This window comes from Typopeltis vanoorti, chromosome 5 (assembly GCF_054136105.1).
Source record: "Typopeltis vanoorti isolate ZY-2024b chromosome 5, IOZ_Tvanoo_1.0, whole genome shotgun sequence".
In the NCBI taxonomy this organism is placed as follows: Eukaryota; Metazoa; Arthropoda; class Arachnida; order Uropygi; family Thelyphonidae; genus Typopeltis; species Typopeltis vanoorti.
This window is the reverse complement of record NC_143553.1, coordinates 72,405,677-72,423,549: the sequence shown is the minus strand read 5'-3', so window position 1 is coordinate 72,423,549 and position 17,873 is coordinate 72,405,677. Positions and strand designations below refer to the sequence as shown.

General features: G+C 35.2%; 1 protein-coding gene across 1 annotated transcript in view; it reads left to right on the top strand.

The window, feature by feature from the left end:
* Nucleotides 1-17,873, top strand: part of LOC150106523 (voltage-dependent calcium channel subunit alpha-2/delta-2-like) — a 174,232-nt gene that overhangs the window by 40,707 nt on the left and 115,652 nt on the right. The window contains exons 2-3 of the mRNA XM_090393426.1: nucleotides 1,214-1,295; nucleotides 8,635-8,748. Of these exons, the coding sequence (XP_090249552.1) occupies nucleotides 1,214-1,295; nucleotides 8,635-8,748 (196 nt within the window). The remainder of the gene's footprint in view (nucleotides 1-1,213; nucleotides 1,296-8,634; nucleotides 8,749-17,873) is intronic.

Genomic DNA, 17,873 nt, shown 5'->3' with positions numbered 1-17,873 from the left:
GCTTCATTCACATGCTACTTGAGATATTTATCTCTCAGCAGTTCAACAAACTTACTTTCCTTGTTCCTGCACACTATTCCCCCCCTCCTTCCATTCTATATTTCTGTAATTAAGGTCTCCCATTGGCATCAGCTTCTTTTTACATGCCTAACCAATTTGCCTAAACCTTTCATAATCAGTCTTTACATTTCTTGGCCACTAACAGCATCCTATCAGATATACTAGCTTGTTAACTTCAATTTCACACCTCACAGGTTCAAAATGTTCGCATGGCTATCAACTTCCACACTTTGTGGTGGACACAGTTCTTTTCCAATCATTAATGGTACCCCCCCCCCTTTCCACCTTGCTATCCTTCTGAAAATTGTATAGCCTATTATTCTATAATTATATCTATCTTTACTCTGACCTCTATTCCAGCTCTCCCCTGATAACATCATCGCTTTTAAATTTCTTTTCTCATTATGTTTCATGTTTTTTTACATGTTTATGCCTTTTTATTCCTTCACATTCATTTATTCCATTTTTAACTTTCATTTTCTCACCCACAGGTTTGAGCCCACGTGCTCTTATCACTGTTTTGTGTTATATTTGTACTTTTGTGTTTGCTCTCATTCTCTTTTATACTGTCCTGTTATCTATTTATTGTGATATTGCACTCGATATCTTTTCTTACATTTAGTTACTCATAGTAAGCTTTCCATCATGATAAATGGCTGAGGAGAAATATCCAGGACTAATTCAATGATATGCTGGCCTGGTTGGCCAAGTGGTCATTGTATCCGCTCTCAGCCAAAAGGCTGTGGATTCAAATCGCGCTGTGGGCATGGATGTTTGTGATTGTCTGTGAACATACTAGTGGTGGTGATGGGTAGTAGACAGCATTGGTGTAGATGATGCGGTTCGCTGTAGTTGGTGGATTGAGTGGTGGTGACGGAGAGCTGTAGAGTAGGTACCCTTCCTCGATGAGTCTGGACTCTCTGGAGGTGTCACGTAATAATAATAACAATAACATTGAAGTGACTTAACATCCATTACAATTTTATGACTCTAAGTATGATCCCAGATACTTACTACAGGTTGCATAATATATTGAAGGATTTGTAGTTGTGTATATGATTCATATAAAACATTAACTTTCTTTAGAATATTGATTTTGCCATTTTGTATTTTAATTTTTAATTTTTAATTTTTTTTTATATCATTGCTTTAGCGTATCAAAATGGGCTCAATTATTAGAGTCAAGGTTAACACCAGCCTTAGACAAATATTCAGGAGTAAGGAATTTAGAAAAAGTGAGTATTAAACTTGACAACTTGACTTAATTTAATATTTTTTGCTCAATAGTTGTTATCCTTGGCAGATTTTCATTCAGTTGAGATAATATATTTGATATCAAATCAAAAATAGAATAAAATTTTGTAAAAGTTATCCAAGGTGCTGTCACAACATAATTTCTATATTCTCTCTTTTTTAAAATTTTCTTTTAAAACAACATACAGGGTGATTCAAAAGTCTTCATATATATGGAAAATGGTCACTTTATTTTAATAAACTGTCACTTTATTCATAAAACAAGTCCTACCTGGTCACATTCCTTTGAAAATATATACAGATGCATCTCTCTCTCTCTCTCTTTCCCACTCATGATGAACTCTCGTTAATATATCTGGTGTTGTGCACATAATTGCATTTCAAATGTATTCCCTTAGATGATTCATGCTTTGTATCTTTTCCTGGTACCCTGGTACGCTATGGCCTGCAAATGTCTTTACAGGTAAAAATAGAGTTGGATGGGGTCTGGAAATAACTGTAACCAACCCAGGAATCCAGAAACTGCAGATCTAACCATTTGTTATGCAAATACGAGGGTGGGAAAAGTTCTTGGCCTTGACCGTACATGGAAACCCTATCGGCAAGATTTATTTATTTTTTTTAAGTTGTTACATCTGTCACAAGCATTCATGTGAAATTGAAAGTCATTTATCAAGTGGTTTGTTTTATACAGCTGTCTGAAGCAAAAGTGTTGTCTGCATCCCTTGAAATGGATAAAATTGAGTATCTTGCGGTTATGAAATTCTTTGTAAAAGAAGGTTTAATGCCAAAAGAAATTCATTCAAAGTTCATAAAAGTTTATGGGCACTCTTCTCCTTCGTTTTCGACAATTAAGAAATGTGCTGCCGAGTTTAAACGTGGCCATACCAGCCTTGAAGATGATCCACGTGAAGGACATCCAAAAAGTGTGAAATCATCAATCAATGCATGATATGGTGGTATTGGATGACCGGCCAGTCAAAGTGAGTGAAATTGCTGAGACTATAGGCATTTCAAAAGAATGTGTAGGGTATATTTTGCATGAAGAATTGCATGAAAAAAGCTTTGCGCAAGATGGGTGCCATGCTTGACCACAGCAGATCAAAAATGCACTTGCATGAAAATCTCTGAACAGTGCTTGGGGCGTTTTTACAAGAATAAAATTGATTTTGTATGTGGATTAATTACTATGGATGAGACTTGGATTCACCATTACACACCAGAATCCAAACAGCAGTCAAAACAGTGAACAGAGACCGGTTGTTCAGCGCCAAAGAAGACAAAGTCGATTCCACCAGCAGGAAAGGTCATGGCATTGATGTTTTGTGATGCTAAAGCATTCTGTTTATTAATTATCTTGAAAAGAGTAAAACAATGACTGGGGAATATTATTCCAATTTTTTAACCAGACTAGTCAAAAAAATTCATGAGAAAAGACTTGGTTTGCAGAAGAAAAAAATCATCTTTCATCAAGATAATGCACCTGCCCACAAAAGTGTTTTGGCAATGGGAAAATTAAGGGATCTGTACTATGAATTGTTGGAACATCCATCCCTATTCCCCAGATTTGGCTCCCTCTGACTTCTATCTCTTCCCAAAATTAAAACTTCCTCATTGGTCAGCATTTTTCTTCAAATCAAGAGGTGATTGCAACTGTAGAGGGGTATTTTACAGATCTTACTGAGAACCACTGCAGGGATGGGATAATGGCACTGGAACATCGCTGGAATAAATGTATTAGTCTTAATGGAGATTATGTTGAAAAATAAAAATAATTTTGAAATTATAAATTTTTTTTTCATTGTTAGGCCGAGAACTTTTCAGACCACCCTTGTACTGTAATGGGACGGTGCCCCATCCTGCTTAAAATATGCATTTGAAAATTCTCCATCCTTGTTTAGCAGGAATGGCATGATTATGTCTTTTAGAATGTTTAGGTACATTTCATTTCAGCATTAAGATTTGTCTCAAACAAAACAGGTCTGACAATTTTGTTTCCCCATATCTTATGCACACCAGTTTTTTTTTGTAACTTACATTTTTGAGGGATTCATCCAGTGCAGGTTAGTATCGCTCCAGTAACATAGGCTTTGGTGATTAACTTTCTCCAATAAGTTGATAAATGCATTGGACAAAGGAGATTGATTAACAGTAGTATATTTATATTTCAAAGGCTTTTGATAGATTATCACATGATAAGTTGATAATTAAACTAGAAATGATGGGATTGGGTATATGATTAATGCATTGGATTGGAGACTGGCAATCCAAAGTTTTGTATCCAGAGTAGCATCCTGGAAGAGAAAAGTCACTAATGGTGTGCTCAAGTGTCTGTTTCATGACCATTGTTATTGAATATGTTAATATTATTGGTGAAGATTTGAATTGCATGTTCAATTGTTTATAGATATATGCAAAGTTAGAAATAGTAGTGCGGATGTTGTGGTTTTACAATAAGAGATCTGGGGATGATGATGGATAGGTATATAACGTTTAGAGGATACATTGCAAAATTATGAAGACATCACTATGAATTCTTGCAATGATGCAGAATACACTGACTTGTTGAAGTAAGGAGATTCTGGTTGCATTGTATAAGGCTTTTATTAGGTCACATATGGTATACCATGCATATGTTTTGTCACCTGATTTTCAAAAGGATGAAGAGATATTGGAAAGGGTCTGGAGGCAATTGACTAATGTGGTTTCTAGTCTCTGGAATGTGGAGTATGAAGAAAGGTAAAGAAGATGCAATTTACAGAGTCTAATGGGTAGGAGAAGTAATATGATAGATATGTGCAAGTTGGTAAGGGGTTATTTCAAGATTAACATTAAAGAGGTTTTTCATAAAATGGTAAGAGATTAATTTGTATGTAAATGATATTCTGAAGGGCTTTGAATGGTGGTATACAGATGTTTACAGATGATACAAAGTTTGGAAGCACTGTTAGGAGTATAGCAGATGTTATTGCTTTTCGAGTTTTGAATAAAATGAGTGAATGGGTATGAGAGAGGGGATACTAGTCAGTGTTGCGACTGAGCATCCCCAGTTCTCTTACTTCTACACTGACTTGTAGAAGTAAAGAAATTCTAGTTCCATTGTATAAGGCTTTGATTAAGCCACATATCGACTACTTAGCACAGATTTAGTTACCTGGTTTTCAAAAGGATGAACAGATATTGGAAAAGTCCAGAGGTGATTGACTAAGGGAGTTTCTGGTTTCTGGAATGTTGAGTATGAAGAAGGATTGAGAAAATGCAATTGACAATCTAGATGCAATTGACAGACAAGAGGAAGAGTGGTGATGTGATGATAAAGATCTACAAGTTGGTAAGGGGTTAGTATAGGATTAACATTAAAGAGGATTTTCATAAAATGGTGGGATTTGGAGGGGAAAACAAGAAGCCATCCCTGGAAGCTGTGTAAAGAGAGTGCAAGCAAGGAATGAGAAGCAGGTCTTTTGCATGCAGAGTTGTGGATGATTGGAATGCATTGCCTGAGAGTGTGGTGTCTGCAGAGAATTTGAATGTATTTAAGGCATGGTGACAAGCCGTGTGGAACTCTGCAGCTCAGTCAGTATGGACGAAGCCCTTTGGTTGGAAAGACCTATGTTCGATTCCCATCAGTGACGTGAGGAACTTTATCTGGTCTCTTTTGACTAATGGTGAGTTAGCCGGTCTCATATGGAAGTAGGGTTTTTTTTCACCTGGAAACTCAGGTTTTTCTCCCCCCCCCCCCAGAAGAGGCAACCAGTCCTGTGAACACATGTAGATTACAGTCATGAATATGTCCCAGCCATATGCCAGTCCCAAGCCTGGATAAAATTGGGGGGGGGGGAAGCAATGATGAACTGCCCTGTAAAAATCTTACCAGGAGTACTTTGTGGACATTGCTTACCAAGTCACCTACAGTCGGAAATGACAGAGGGAAAACCAGGGTACCAGACGAGCTGCATGTATGACAAAGGAACCTCCTGCAATGATTCTTTTGACTCGATGGGGGTATTGGGATAATAATAATAATGATAATTATGTGAACTTGAATAGGCTTTGTGAATGTGCAGATGAATGGGGCTCTCAGTTCAATGTAGCAAAGTGTAAGGTTTTTAAAGTGTGGGAGAGTATAAGATTAATGAGGATATCTTAGGGGAGGTGGAAAAGATGAAGATCTGGGGATGTTGGTGGATAGTTACCTTAAATTTCAGAGACAGTATGCTAAAATTGTGAGGACCGCACAGTGCATTATGACAGAGATGCAGAGAACTCTGACATATAGGAGTAAAGAAGTTATGATTCTATTATATAAGGCTTTAATCAGACTCCATATTATTTACTGTGCACAGATTTAGTCACCTGGTTTTTGAAAGGATGAAAAGATATTGGAAATGGTTCAGAAATGATTGAATAAAGTGGTTTTTGATCTCTGAATTGTTATGTATTTAGACATTGAGAGAATGCAATTAACAGGGTCTAGTGGATGGAAGGAAGGACATGATCAAGACATATAAGTTGGTAAGTGGTTATTGCCATGTTAATGTGGATCAGATTTTTCAAGATTGGGTGGATATCCCAGGGTGTGTGTGTGGGGGGGGGAGAAACAAGAGGCATCCTTAGAAGTTGTATAATGAACATGTATGAGAAGCAAGTGGGTTAAGAGTAGGTTTTTTTTTACATGGAGAATGATAGGTTGTTGGAATGCATTGCCTGAAAGTGTAGTGGGTGTGGAGATAGAGAATGCATTATTAATATCATGGTATGATGAGCTGTGTGTGTTTGTGATGGAGGACCTGATGACTTATTTACTCAATGAAGGTCTGATAATAATAATGAGAAGAATAACAGATTTCTACCAACTAAAAAAAAAAGTGAAATTTTTGAAATCAAAGAACTCATCAATATGTGCTGAAGCCTTCTGATAATAAGGATATTTTAAATAAAAATTTTGTGCTTGTTATGGCAGTTGCAATATTTTTATGAAACTGAAAACATCTGTTTAAGGATAATTTTATCATGAAACTGTATGGTTCTTTATTAATTAATTTTCATCATCATCAATTTACCTCATATGTTCCCTCAAGGGAGTGTTCAGGCTGCTATGACAGCACTACATGATTAAGTTTACATTATTAATAATCTCCTATCAACAATTTCCCTCCAACACCACCTAGACTCAGAGTCTTCCTCTGAGTCTTTTTTCCTGCTATCTTGGCATCAAATACCTGTTTTGCTAACCTTTCTTCTTCTATTCTGTTTAATTGATCACACTACCTTAGATCAGTCTTGCTCACACATTCTCAAATGCAAACAATGTCAAGTTCCTTCCTAATGTCATCATCATCATTAAATTCATGATATGTACCCTCAGGGGACTGTACAGGATTATGATAATACTACATGAAAAAGTTACATCATTACTAACTTCTGATCAACAATTTTTCTCCAACTTAATCTGTTATTTGTTAAGACTCCAACATTATCAGATCTTATATTTCCGTCATTTAAGGCTCTTCCTCTGGGTCTTTTGGTCTTTTTTCTGCCAACCTAGCAAAGAAAACTTGTTTTTCTAATCTTTCTTCTCCCATTCTGTTTAAGTGACCATCCACCTGAGATTAGCTCTACTAACACATTTCTGAATGATAAACTGGCAAGTTCTTTCCTAATATTCTCATTTTTAATGTGATACTTCCATTGATGCTATCTGTTCACTCCACTAGTCCTTCTCAAAACTCTTATATCAGAGGTCTCCAGTCTTTGATCAAGTGTTTTTATTTCTAACTCACCTCTCAGATCCATAAATTAAAACTGATTTGAACACTGTCTTGTATACAGCAAATTTAGAGTTTTGACTAATTTCTTTCTTATTCCAAATAAAATTATTCAGCTTACTTCCTACCATACCAGATTTACTAATTCTGTTGTCTGTTTCCATATTTAATTTACCTAATCATTGTGCCTAAATAGCTGAATGTTTTATTTGTTCTATAGGTTCGCCATTCAGGATATAGTTGATGTTTTCAATGTTTCTACTTATTTTCATTGTCTTTGTCTTTTTATTGTTGATTTTCAATTTAGTCAGGACTGTTCAATTTAGACATGAGGATGTGAAGGAGACTCACCACAAACAGCGACCCTACTTAAGTGGGACAAGCTGCAGAAGAGGAAGATTCAATTTAGTCAGGGAATCTTGTAGACTTGTACTGGATTTATTCAGAAGTATAACATCATCTGCATGAAGTATAAAGCTGCGATTAACATCACCAAGTTAACTATGTATTGCTTGATATATGTCCCATTTACACCATTTACATTTTTTGAAGTATTCAACAATAATGTACTTTTTTTTTTCTTTTATAAAGTGTAAAACTTTAGTAAATGAATGGGTATAAAGATCACAAATGGTGTTTTATTTTGGTAGCATGCTGTATAAATTGAATTACTAAAGAAAGAGCCAAAAAGCTTCATTTCAGTGATGTAAAATTGCATAAGCCAAGTGGATATTAAATCCAACATTATTTCAAAGCTGAAAGTTTGTAGAAATTATTATGAAAGTTTTGTAAGTTGACCTATGAGCCTATGTGAATACAATCCTTGGCATCCCCGAGTTGCCTTAGTTTGGACTACTTAAAAGACAGGTGATTGCCCAAGCTTCGATATATTTGCATTTTATTAGTCCATTTGATAAAGGTTTCATTGGCCTGACTATTTTGAACTGGTTGGTTTTCTTCAGAGACCAGGCATAAACTTTAGGAGAGCAAAGGCTCTCATTCAGTGCTAAGAAAATTGAAATGCCAGAGAAATGTTAAAAATGCCTAGAAATGCCAAAGAAATTACTTTTACTCACTGACCGAGAGTTCACTTATGAAAAATACATTTCACTACATTTCAATTTCCTTAGTATTGAACAAGAGTTTTTGCTCTCTTAAGGTTTTTGCCTGGTCTCTGAAGAGAAGCATCTAGTTCGAAATAGCTGTCAGGCCAATGAAACCTTTTACCAAGTGGACTAAGTGGACTTAAAAGACTTGGGCATTGCCCATGTCTTTTAAGTAGTCCAAGCTAAGACAACTCAGGGATGCCGACGATTGTATTCTCATAAGCTCTCAGGTCAACTTACAAAACTTTCATAGTTTCTACAAACATTCTGCTTTGAAATAATGTTGGATTTAATATCCACTTTGCATATGTAGCTGTGTAAATTGATTTTTATTTAGTAACAGGATTATAATTAATTTCTGCTTATTTTTTTTTTTTTAATTTGGATAAAATCAGATCAGAATATATATGTTATATGTTATATTGTACACAATATAATTTATAATTTAGGTCTATGACGATTTAAGGAAAGCAAAACCGACTTCAGTAGATGGCATCTTCTTGGTACACAAGATGTCTTTTGATTTAACGAAGAGTTTAGAGCATAAACTGGATGCTTTGAAGGTGGGTGATATCATGTCTTTAGAAAATGATAAAAATTAAAATTCTGGAACTTATTTTTGTCTTTTCCTCATTCTAAAGCTTAAATGCTACTATTTCTGCTATTATTATATATATGAGAGAACATGTGTGCAAGGCAGGAAGGGAAACAGGAGGCAGGGAACTCAGATTGGACATTGGAAAACCATGTGAGAAAGGTTGATGTTCAAAGAGTAAGTGAATATGTGAGTAGACCCGAAAGAAATGGGATGACATTGAATGTAGAGATGACAGCTACATTCATAACAGCTAACAAGGATAATAAAATTGATGCATTGATTGATTTTGTTCATCCAAAAATTGTTGAAATAAGTGAGACATGGTTAGATGAGGATGATATCCTGACAGGAATATAGATGGAGCATATGATGCTTTTTGTGACAACAGAAATGGTAAAAAAATAGAGTACTGTTGATGATAGAAAAGAAGTTGTCCATGCAACATAGAGAAGCAATGGACATATTAGCAGTGCTTTTGAGGCAGTATGTTGTGAGGCAGAGGTGAATGGAATGAATTACTTAGTTGAATGTCGCTATCGACCTGCTAATGTTGAGGGTAATTACCATGAAATGTATAAGCAAATTCACCAGGCTAATAGGAAAAGAGTGATTGTTGTAGGTGATTTTAATTACAACAAAATAGATCGGGATGACAAGATAGCAACTGGAAATAAAGAAAATAAGTTTTTCGAGGTTTAGAGGAACAGTACCTCAGGTGGTATGTAACAGGACAGCACACAAAGATCAAAAGTCTTGAATTTGATCATCAGAGGATGTCATTATAAATGACGTGTCAAATCTATTTCCAGTTGGTGAGAATGATCACGAAGTGAGTGATTAACTGGGTAGTTGCTAATCATGTGAGAACCTCTGTGATGAAAGGATCTGTATATGGAGCCACAAAGTAATTATGACAAACAGAGAAGACAGCTAGCAGTTGTAAAATGGAATGAAGAGTTGAGTGGAAAGAAGATCAGTGCTATCTAGTAGAAGCAGTGTCTAAACGTATTCCAAGGGTCAGAAGATTAAATAAGATAGGTGTGAAATGGATGAGTGAATAGATTAAGCCTGCAATATAGAAGATGAAGGTATGGAAGCAATATATGATTAGTTGTAATAATCGGTTTCATGAGGAGTGCAAAGAACAAGCAATTAGGGTGATTAGGTTGGTAAAGGTAGCAAAAGGTCAGTTCAGCTAACTGCTGCTTTAGCAATTACCTAATGAAGTAAAAAAAAAAAAAAAATCTAGGGAGTTCTTTCTATGTGTAGCAGCAGACAAAAGGATTATGGTAGGATGACATTGACTGGAGGAGAAATATGTAAGGATAACCACTGCAGAGGATATAGGTGAAGAAATGAGCAGTTCATAATAAACATTTTTCATTCTTGTGAATGTGACAGCATGAAGAAGTTGAAAGCAGTGGAAAGAGAGGAGAGGAGAGTGACTGAAAATGAAAGAGGTATATGTGAAACTGAGTAAACATGATATTAATAAGGATTTGATGATATATCACCATGTATTTTCAGGAAGTTGTCATCTGCCTTGAATTACTTATTGAATAAGAGTATTATATTGGTTGAAGTTCTACAGGAGTTGAAGGAAGGCAAAATGGTATCTCTTTCTTTGAAAATCATTCTTCCTTCTGTAAATCAAAAGTCAAACTTTAAATCATAAATGGATCAGATGGATCCAGAATTTGGTTGACAAGAGCAGGTTTCTCTGATGGAGAACATGGATTTACTAAAAGAAATTAGTAACTTCTTACAATAAGTTGATAGGTGCATTGGCCAAAGGAGATTGATTAACAGTAGTATATTTATATTTCAAAGGCTTTTGGTAGATTACTGCATGATAAGTTGATAGTTAAACTAGAGCAGATGGAGTTGGATATTAGATTAGTGCATTGGATTGGACACTGGCTATCTGAAGTTTTGTATGGCAGAGCAGTATCCTGGAAGAGGAAAGTCACTAATGGCAGGCTCAAGGGTCTCTTTCAGGGCCATTGTAGTTCAGCATGTCAGTGTTTTTGGTGAAGATTTGAATTAGATATTCAGTTGTTTGTAGATATATGCAAAGTTGGGAAGAATTATGAGGAGTAGTGCAGATGTTCTGGCTTTACAAAAGGACAATAGATTGAGAGATTGGGCACGGGAGTGGAAATGCCAGTAAATGTTACAAGGTGCATGATTTTAGACTTTTGAAAAAAAAAGATGGCATGTAACAGTTTACACTTGGTAGATTTATATTAGAAGAGATAAAGGAAATAAGAGATCTGGGGGTGATGATGGATAGTGATATAAAATTTAGAAGATACATTGCAAAAGTATAGCATTGCAATGATGGGGAGTATACACCAACTTGTTATAGTAAGAAGATTCTGGTTGCATTGTATTGCTTTGATTAATCCACATATTGTATACATATATTTCACCTGATTTTCGAAAGGATGAAGAGATATTGGAAAGGATCCAGAGGCAACTGACTGATGTGGTTTTTACTCTCTGAAATGTGGAAGGCTGAGAAGATGCAATTTACAGAGTCTAATGGGTAGAAGAAGCAATATGATAGATATGTGCAAGTTGGTTAGGGGTTCTTTTAAGATTAATGTTGAAGTTTTTTTATAGAATGGTGAGAGATATGGTGAAAATAAGAGGTGATCTCTGGAAACAAAATGTGAGCAAAGGAGTGAGAAGCAGGTTTTTTCCATGGAGAGCAGTGAATGATTGGAATGCATTGCCTGAGAATGTGGTGTCTGCAAAGAATGTGAATGTATTTAAAGCAAGGTATGATGAGCTGTGTGTATGTTCTGTGACCTCATAAGGCACCGTGTGATGAGCTGTTTGTATGATTCTGTGATTTCTACAGCTATAATAATAAATTATAGCTGTAGAAATGAAATTTTTTGCATTTATTTTAAGAAGGTGCTTTTAGATAGATATAACAAGTAAAATAATGAAGATTGAATATAAATTGTATTTGAGAAGAAATTAAATTGTTGCTTTTATTCTTTACCCAAGCAAGAGAGATGGATACAAAAGTTTGCAGGCAATGTACCTTGATGGAATGTAAAGAATTTTATTTATTTACTTATTTTTTAATTTATTTTATTTTTTTAAATAATCCTAAATATCAAAAAGCTGTGAGTTTTAGGTGTTGACATCATCAGTAAATTGATGGCTTGTTGCAGGAAGAAACATAATAATATTGGACTGCTTAATAAGAACTCCAGTTTAAATTTGTCAGTACCTGTTAACAAGAGCTATTGCAAATAGGACAGAAGTAAAAGTAATGCATTAGAGAGAGGAAAAAAATGAGATTTTGGAATTGAATAAGCTTAAGAAACAAAAGTTATACAAGATGATATTAAGCAGTGCATATAGAATTCTAAAAAGTGAATCTCACTCTACTTTAAAATTTACTGGTATTACATTTGTGAAGAGGAAAATTTTTTTGCAAGGAATAAACCAAATTCAGATTTTTGATTCTGAAGTTGCCTAGATTATCTCCACTCTGTTTAGTTTCATAATATGTGGAGATCATATGGATCATATGTGGTTCATATGAATGATGAATAAGAGTACAGATAATGTGCATCCTTGTCTTATATGTTGATTTATATTACTCCATCTCCCTATACCTTCTTCAATTCCAATTATAGGCTAATCTGTATAACTTCAGTTGTAGTCAAGGTGTTGGTGAGATTGGTTATAGAATGCAGGATTGGGAAGATGGGCATAGCATAATTTATGATGGTCAGCATGGCTTGAGATGTAGTGAGAAATGCAAGTAAATTGTTTTAGCAAATTACTTTCATTTTATGAAAAGAATAGTGTATTAGATAAGAAAGAATCATATACAGTGATATTCTTAGACTTTCCAAAAAGTATTTAAGAGATTACCACATGATAAGTTGGTATACAAGATGCAAATGATGGGAATAGATAGTATATATATTAGGTAGATCAGAGATTTCTCTCTGAACAATACCAGCAAGTTGTGTATGATAGAGTATAGTAAAAAAAAACAAGGTAAACAGTAGTGTGCCCAAGGTTCAGTTCTTGGCCTCCTGCTATTTAAGTTATTTGTAAATGATATATCATGCGGACTAACTTTGGGATCTTCAGTTGTTTGCTGGTGATGTAAAGTTGGAAAGAATTATAAGTAACACTGCTCATGTTAATTCCCTTCAGGAAGATTTGAATAGATTTTTGACTTAGACAAAGAAGTGGGAGCTGTAGTTTAATATTGATAAGTGCAAGGCATTGCATTTCAGAGTGATATAAGCAGTGTTTCCAAATGAAAATTACTAAAAACAGCTAAATCTTAAAAAAAAAAAAAAAGCTAAAAAGGAGTTAAAAATAAAAATTTGAAGCTAAAATTTTAAAAGTAGTAGCTGATACTTTTAAGTCATCATCATCATCAAATTCCTGACATGTACCCTCAAGGGGTGTACAGGATATGATAGTACTACATGAAAAATTTACGTCATTACTAACTTCCTATCTATAATTATCCTCCAAATCAGTCTATTACTTGTCAAGACTCCAACATTATGAGATCTTATATATCTATCGTCTAAGGCACTTTGTGCCATATCAATCCACCTATATCTTGGTCTTCCTCTGGGTCATTTTCCTGCCAACCTGGCAGACAACATTTGTTTTGCTAATCTTTCCTTGCCCATTCTGTTTAAGTGACCATACCACCTGAGATTAGCTCTGCTAACACATTCCTGGATGCTGACAATATCAAGTTCTTTTCTAATATCCTCGTTTTTAATATGATATTGCCATTGATGCCATCTGTTCATGCCTCTAATCTTTATCAGGACTCTCATATCTGCAGTCTCTAGTCTTTGGTCAAGTGTTTTACTTCTGACGCAGTTCTCAGATCTATAAGTTAAAACTGGTTTGAATACTGTCTTGTATACCGCTGATTTAGTGTTCCGACTAATTTCTCTCTTATTCCATATGAATTTATTCAGTTGACTACCTACCATACCAGCTTTGTTGATTCTGTTGTCTATTTCCATATTTAATTTAGCATTTTTAGTAAAAATCGTGCCTAAGTAGCTAAAATGTTTTACTTGTTCCACAGGTTCTCCATTCACAACACAGTTGACATTTTCAACAATTCTATCTATTTTAATTGTCTTTGTCTTTTTAATGCTGACCTTCATACCATATCTATTACAACAGTTATTCAGTTTAGTCAGGGAATCTTGCAGACTTGTAGTGTATTTATTTAGAAGTATAACATCGTCTGCATAAAGCAAAGAGCTGACATTAACATCTCCAATTCTGATATCATGTTTAATACCACTTTCCTTCATAATATGATCCATATAGATAATGAATAACAGAGGGGATAATGTACATCCTTATCTCACACCAAATATTAAACCATCTTCCTGTACTTCAATTCTAACTGTTGACTTACAACTCAAATAAAGACTAAGTATTGCTTGATATAATGCCCCATTGACACCATATAACTGTAACGTGTAGAATAGCTTCTCTCTAGGCACTTTGTCATATGCCTTTTCCAAATCGACAAAACTTAAATACAGATCTTTGTTATATTCCCATGCTTTCTCAACTATTTGTCGTAAAGTGAAGATCTGATCCTGACAACCTTTATTTGGCCTAAATCCAACTTGTTCTTTGCTAAGCTTTTCTTCCACAATTCTTCTCAACTGTTTCTCAAGTATACTTGCATAGATCTTGCCAGGAACACTCACTAGGGAAATACCTGTGTAATTCTCACATTCAGTTTTATTTCCCTTTTCATATATGGGTACTATTAGAGCTCTACTCCAATCATCTAGGCTTTCTGAACTATGCAGTGCTGCCACTGTAAGACTTTTATACCACCATACTTCAGCATTTCTGGTCGAATATCATCTACTCCTGCTGCCTTTAAACATTTCAAGCCTTTGATGGTTTTTTCTACTTCAAGTATGGATATATATTCCTGACTGTATGCCTGTTGAGTATTTTTTACCACTGTGCTATCACTACTTGTTTCATTTAGCAATTTTTCGAAGTAATTACTCCATACTTCAAGGATATCTTTTTTTCTTCCATTTTCATGTCACCTTTATCATCTCTAACTCCTTTTACAGTACCCTTTCCTGCATTTCTAAGCTTCTTCAACAACCTCCAGAATATCTCAACACCTTCTCGATATTTATTTTCTATGTTCTTTCCAAAGACCTCCCATGACTTTTGTTTAGCTAGTTTTACATGGTGTTTCGCTTTCTTACATTTGTCTCTGTATTCTCTAAGAGCAAAAGCTGACTTATTTGCCAGGAACTTTTGATATGCTTTCTTCTTTTCCTTCACTGCATCTTTAACTTCCTGTGTCCAACATGGAGTTCTGAGTTTTCTATCCTTGCAGACAACCTCACCACATGCCTCTCTGGCTGAATCAATCAGGGTTTTCTTCAAGGCTTGCCACTGAATCTACAAGGTTTGGTTCCTGTTCTCAAACTCTTTCAATTTTTCTTCAATAATCTTTGTGTATTTTAGTCTACAGTTCACATCTGAGAGCTGCTCAACTTTTATTTGCTTTAAAACTTTCTTATATGTTATTCTTTTCAATATTAAATTCAATTTTATCCTGCTCAAGACTAAATAGTGATCACTTCCAATTTCAAATCCTCTGTACACTCTGGTGTCCTACATCAGGGAGAAAACATCACTATCAACAATAACATAGTCAATGAGACTTTTCTTATTACTTGCTCTCTTCTCTCCATGTGAATTTGTGCACATTTTTATGTTGGAACATGGTGTTAGTAATAATCAGTGCATGTCCTGAGCAGAAATCCAACAGATATTTGCCATTATTATTATCTTTGCTCTTTTCTCCAAATTTTCCCAAAATATTTTTGTATGTCTGACAATAATTTCCTACTCTGCTATTTAGATCCCCAACAAGGACCAACTTTTGCTTTTTCTTTGTGTCAGTTGCTTTTTCTAAAGCATCAAAAAATTCCTCCACTTCTACCTTAGTAGAACCTTCTGTGGGACCATAGGCACAATTAAGTTCCTCATTGTCCAGTTCCTCATTCTGATATTTGTCCTCATCACTCTACTTGAGACTGTCTGCCATTCAAGAAGATTAGCCTCGTATTTTGTGTTGAATACTATGGCTACTCCTACTTTTCCTTGATTGTCATTTCCTGAATATAACATTTTGTATTTATTGCTCAGAAAGATCTCACCAGTTTTTGTCTTTTTTGTTTCAGTCACTCCTATTATGTCGATCTGGTACTTATCTAATTCTTCAGCTAGCTCCATTTATTTGCCATTCAGGCTTCTTATGTTGATAGTACCGATCTTTAACTCTGGTGATGTTGAGTTGGGGTGTGCTTTCAGATTTGTTCCAGTAGTTGACTTTTCGCTGTTTGCCCTGGTTCTCTGGCAAAAACAACGGGGGCCCTGTTTAACCAAGGTGACACCCCAGCCGGCATGAAATTTTGTTATGTTGTACAATCATTTTCTATATTGGTTTAAGCCAATAAGAATACAGTTTGGTCGGCTAAATCCCAAATTGCCAGCCCATCCTCATTCGTTCAGTATCCAGGTTGATACCCAACAGGGTGCACCACGAGAAGGTGAGGATTGGACATTAGGTCAGAAGCCCTGGTCGGTTCTCCGCAATCCTTTAAAGGCTATGTAGAGGTCTGTACAGCAGTTGTTGTTACACCTGAGGCCATACTTGACTGACAAAATAGCTGTCAGTATTAGCAATTCCATCTTGTTTGTTAATTTAGTTTTAACTACATTCATGGAACTAAAAATTGGTTCAATTTCTGCATTAGAATTTGGCAGTATTAATAAATTTATTGCACACTGAGTAATTTCTTTAAATGGATTCATTCCAGATGCATCTTTGTATTCTCGTACTTTCCAGAATAACTCAGCGTTTTCTATATTTGTCCATTTATTTAAGTGGATAGTATTGTAGTGGTATTCAGCAGCAGCAACATCTTTTTCTGTTTTCAGCATTATTTCTAAGATGGGAGTAACAGGTAACAGGTTCTTTTATATGTTTTAGGGTATTGCCAACAGAAAAAGAAGACATCATTCTTAAAATATTCAAGTTTTCAGGCAACCTTTGCTTAAGCTGTTTGAAGAGACCAAGAAGAAACTGTCTTGCTCATCATTTTGCATTATTTTCTTTTGTATCATCAACTCTGAAATTTTTCTTTCAAAAATCTGTAACCAAGATTGGATTGGGATCCAAATAGTCATCAATCTCTGACTCTAGACGGTCAACGGTGGATGATGGTAGCACTAACATATTGGCAATAGAGCAAATCAAACGAGAAAGATCTTCAAATAATCTCATCTTATCCGCACTGTTAGATTTGAAAATTTTGTTAACTTGCTGAACTTGAATTTGGAACAGGATGCAAAAATAAAAGGTACAACAGATTCATTTCATCTTTGTACATCTCCCACAAAATTTGAGCTTTGTAACATTTCTCAGTCACACTCACGACTTCGAAGTGAGTTTTTAATTCCAACCACTGGCTGAGAATTCTGTCTACTGCAGGTCCAATGGAGAGTCACCTTGTTGCACAGTTGCTTACAATTTTCAGAGGAGCATCATTTTCGTTGATAGTTTCATATGGCTCTTTGTATGCTGCTTGTCTTAAAGAAGAATGTGAAACCACTTACATGTTTCGGCAACTAAAAATTTCTAATTTTCTTGGGAGAGATTCTGCACAAGTGTGAGACATTTGCCAGTTGTAATGAATGGCATACACATCTAATTAAAATTGAGGAGGGAATATATGCCTTCAGTTGTTCATTAACGCCATTATTGACACCAACCATAACACTGGTGTTGTCTGTACCAATTGCAATGAGATTTTTAATGTCCAGTTTCTTGGTCAAGAGCTCTTTTTTCAGTGCAGCCACAATACCACTAGTGTCATTTTTCTAGAACCACCATGTTCAGAAATGTATGCATAATTTTGATGAATTTCTTGCTATAATAAATGATGGCCATTCCTAAAATCTTATTCACGATATCATTCAATTCGTCTATTAGCAAGCTGAAATTTTCATCTCCAG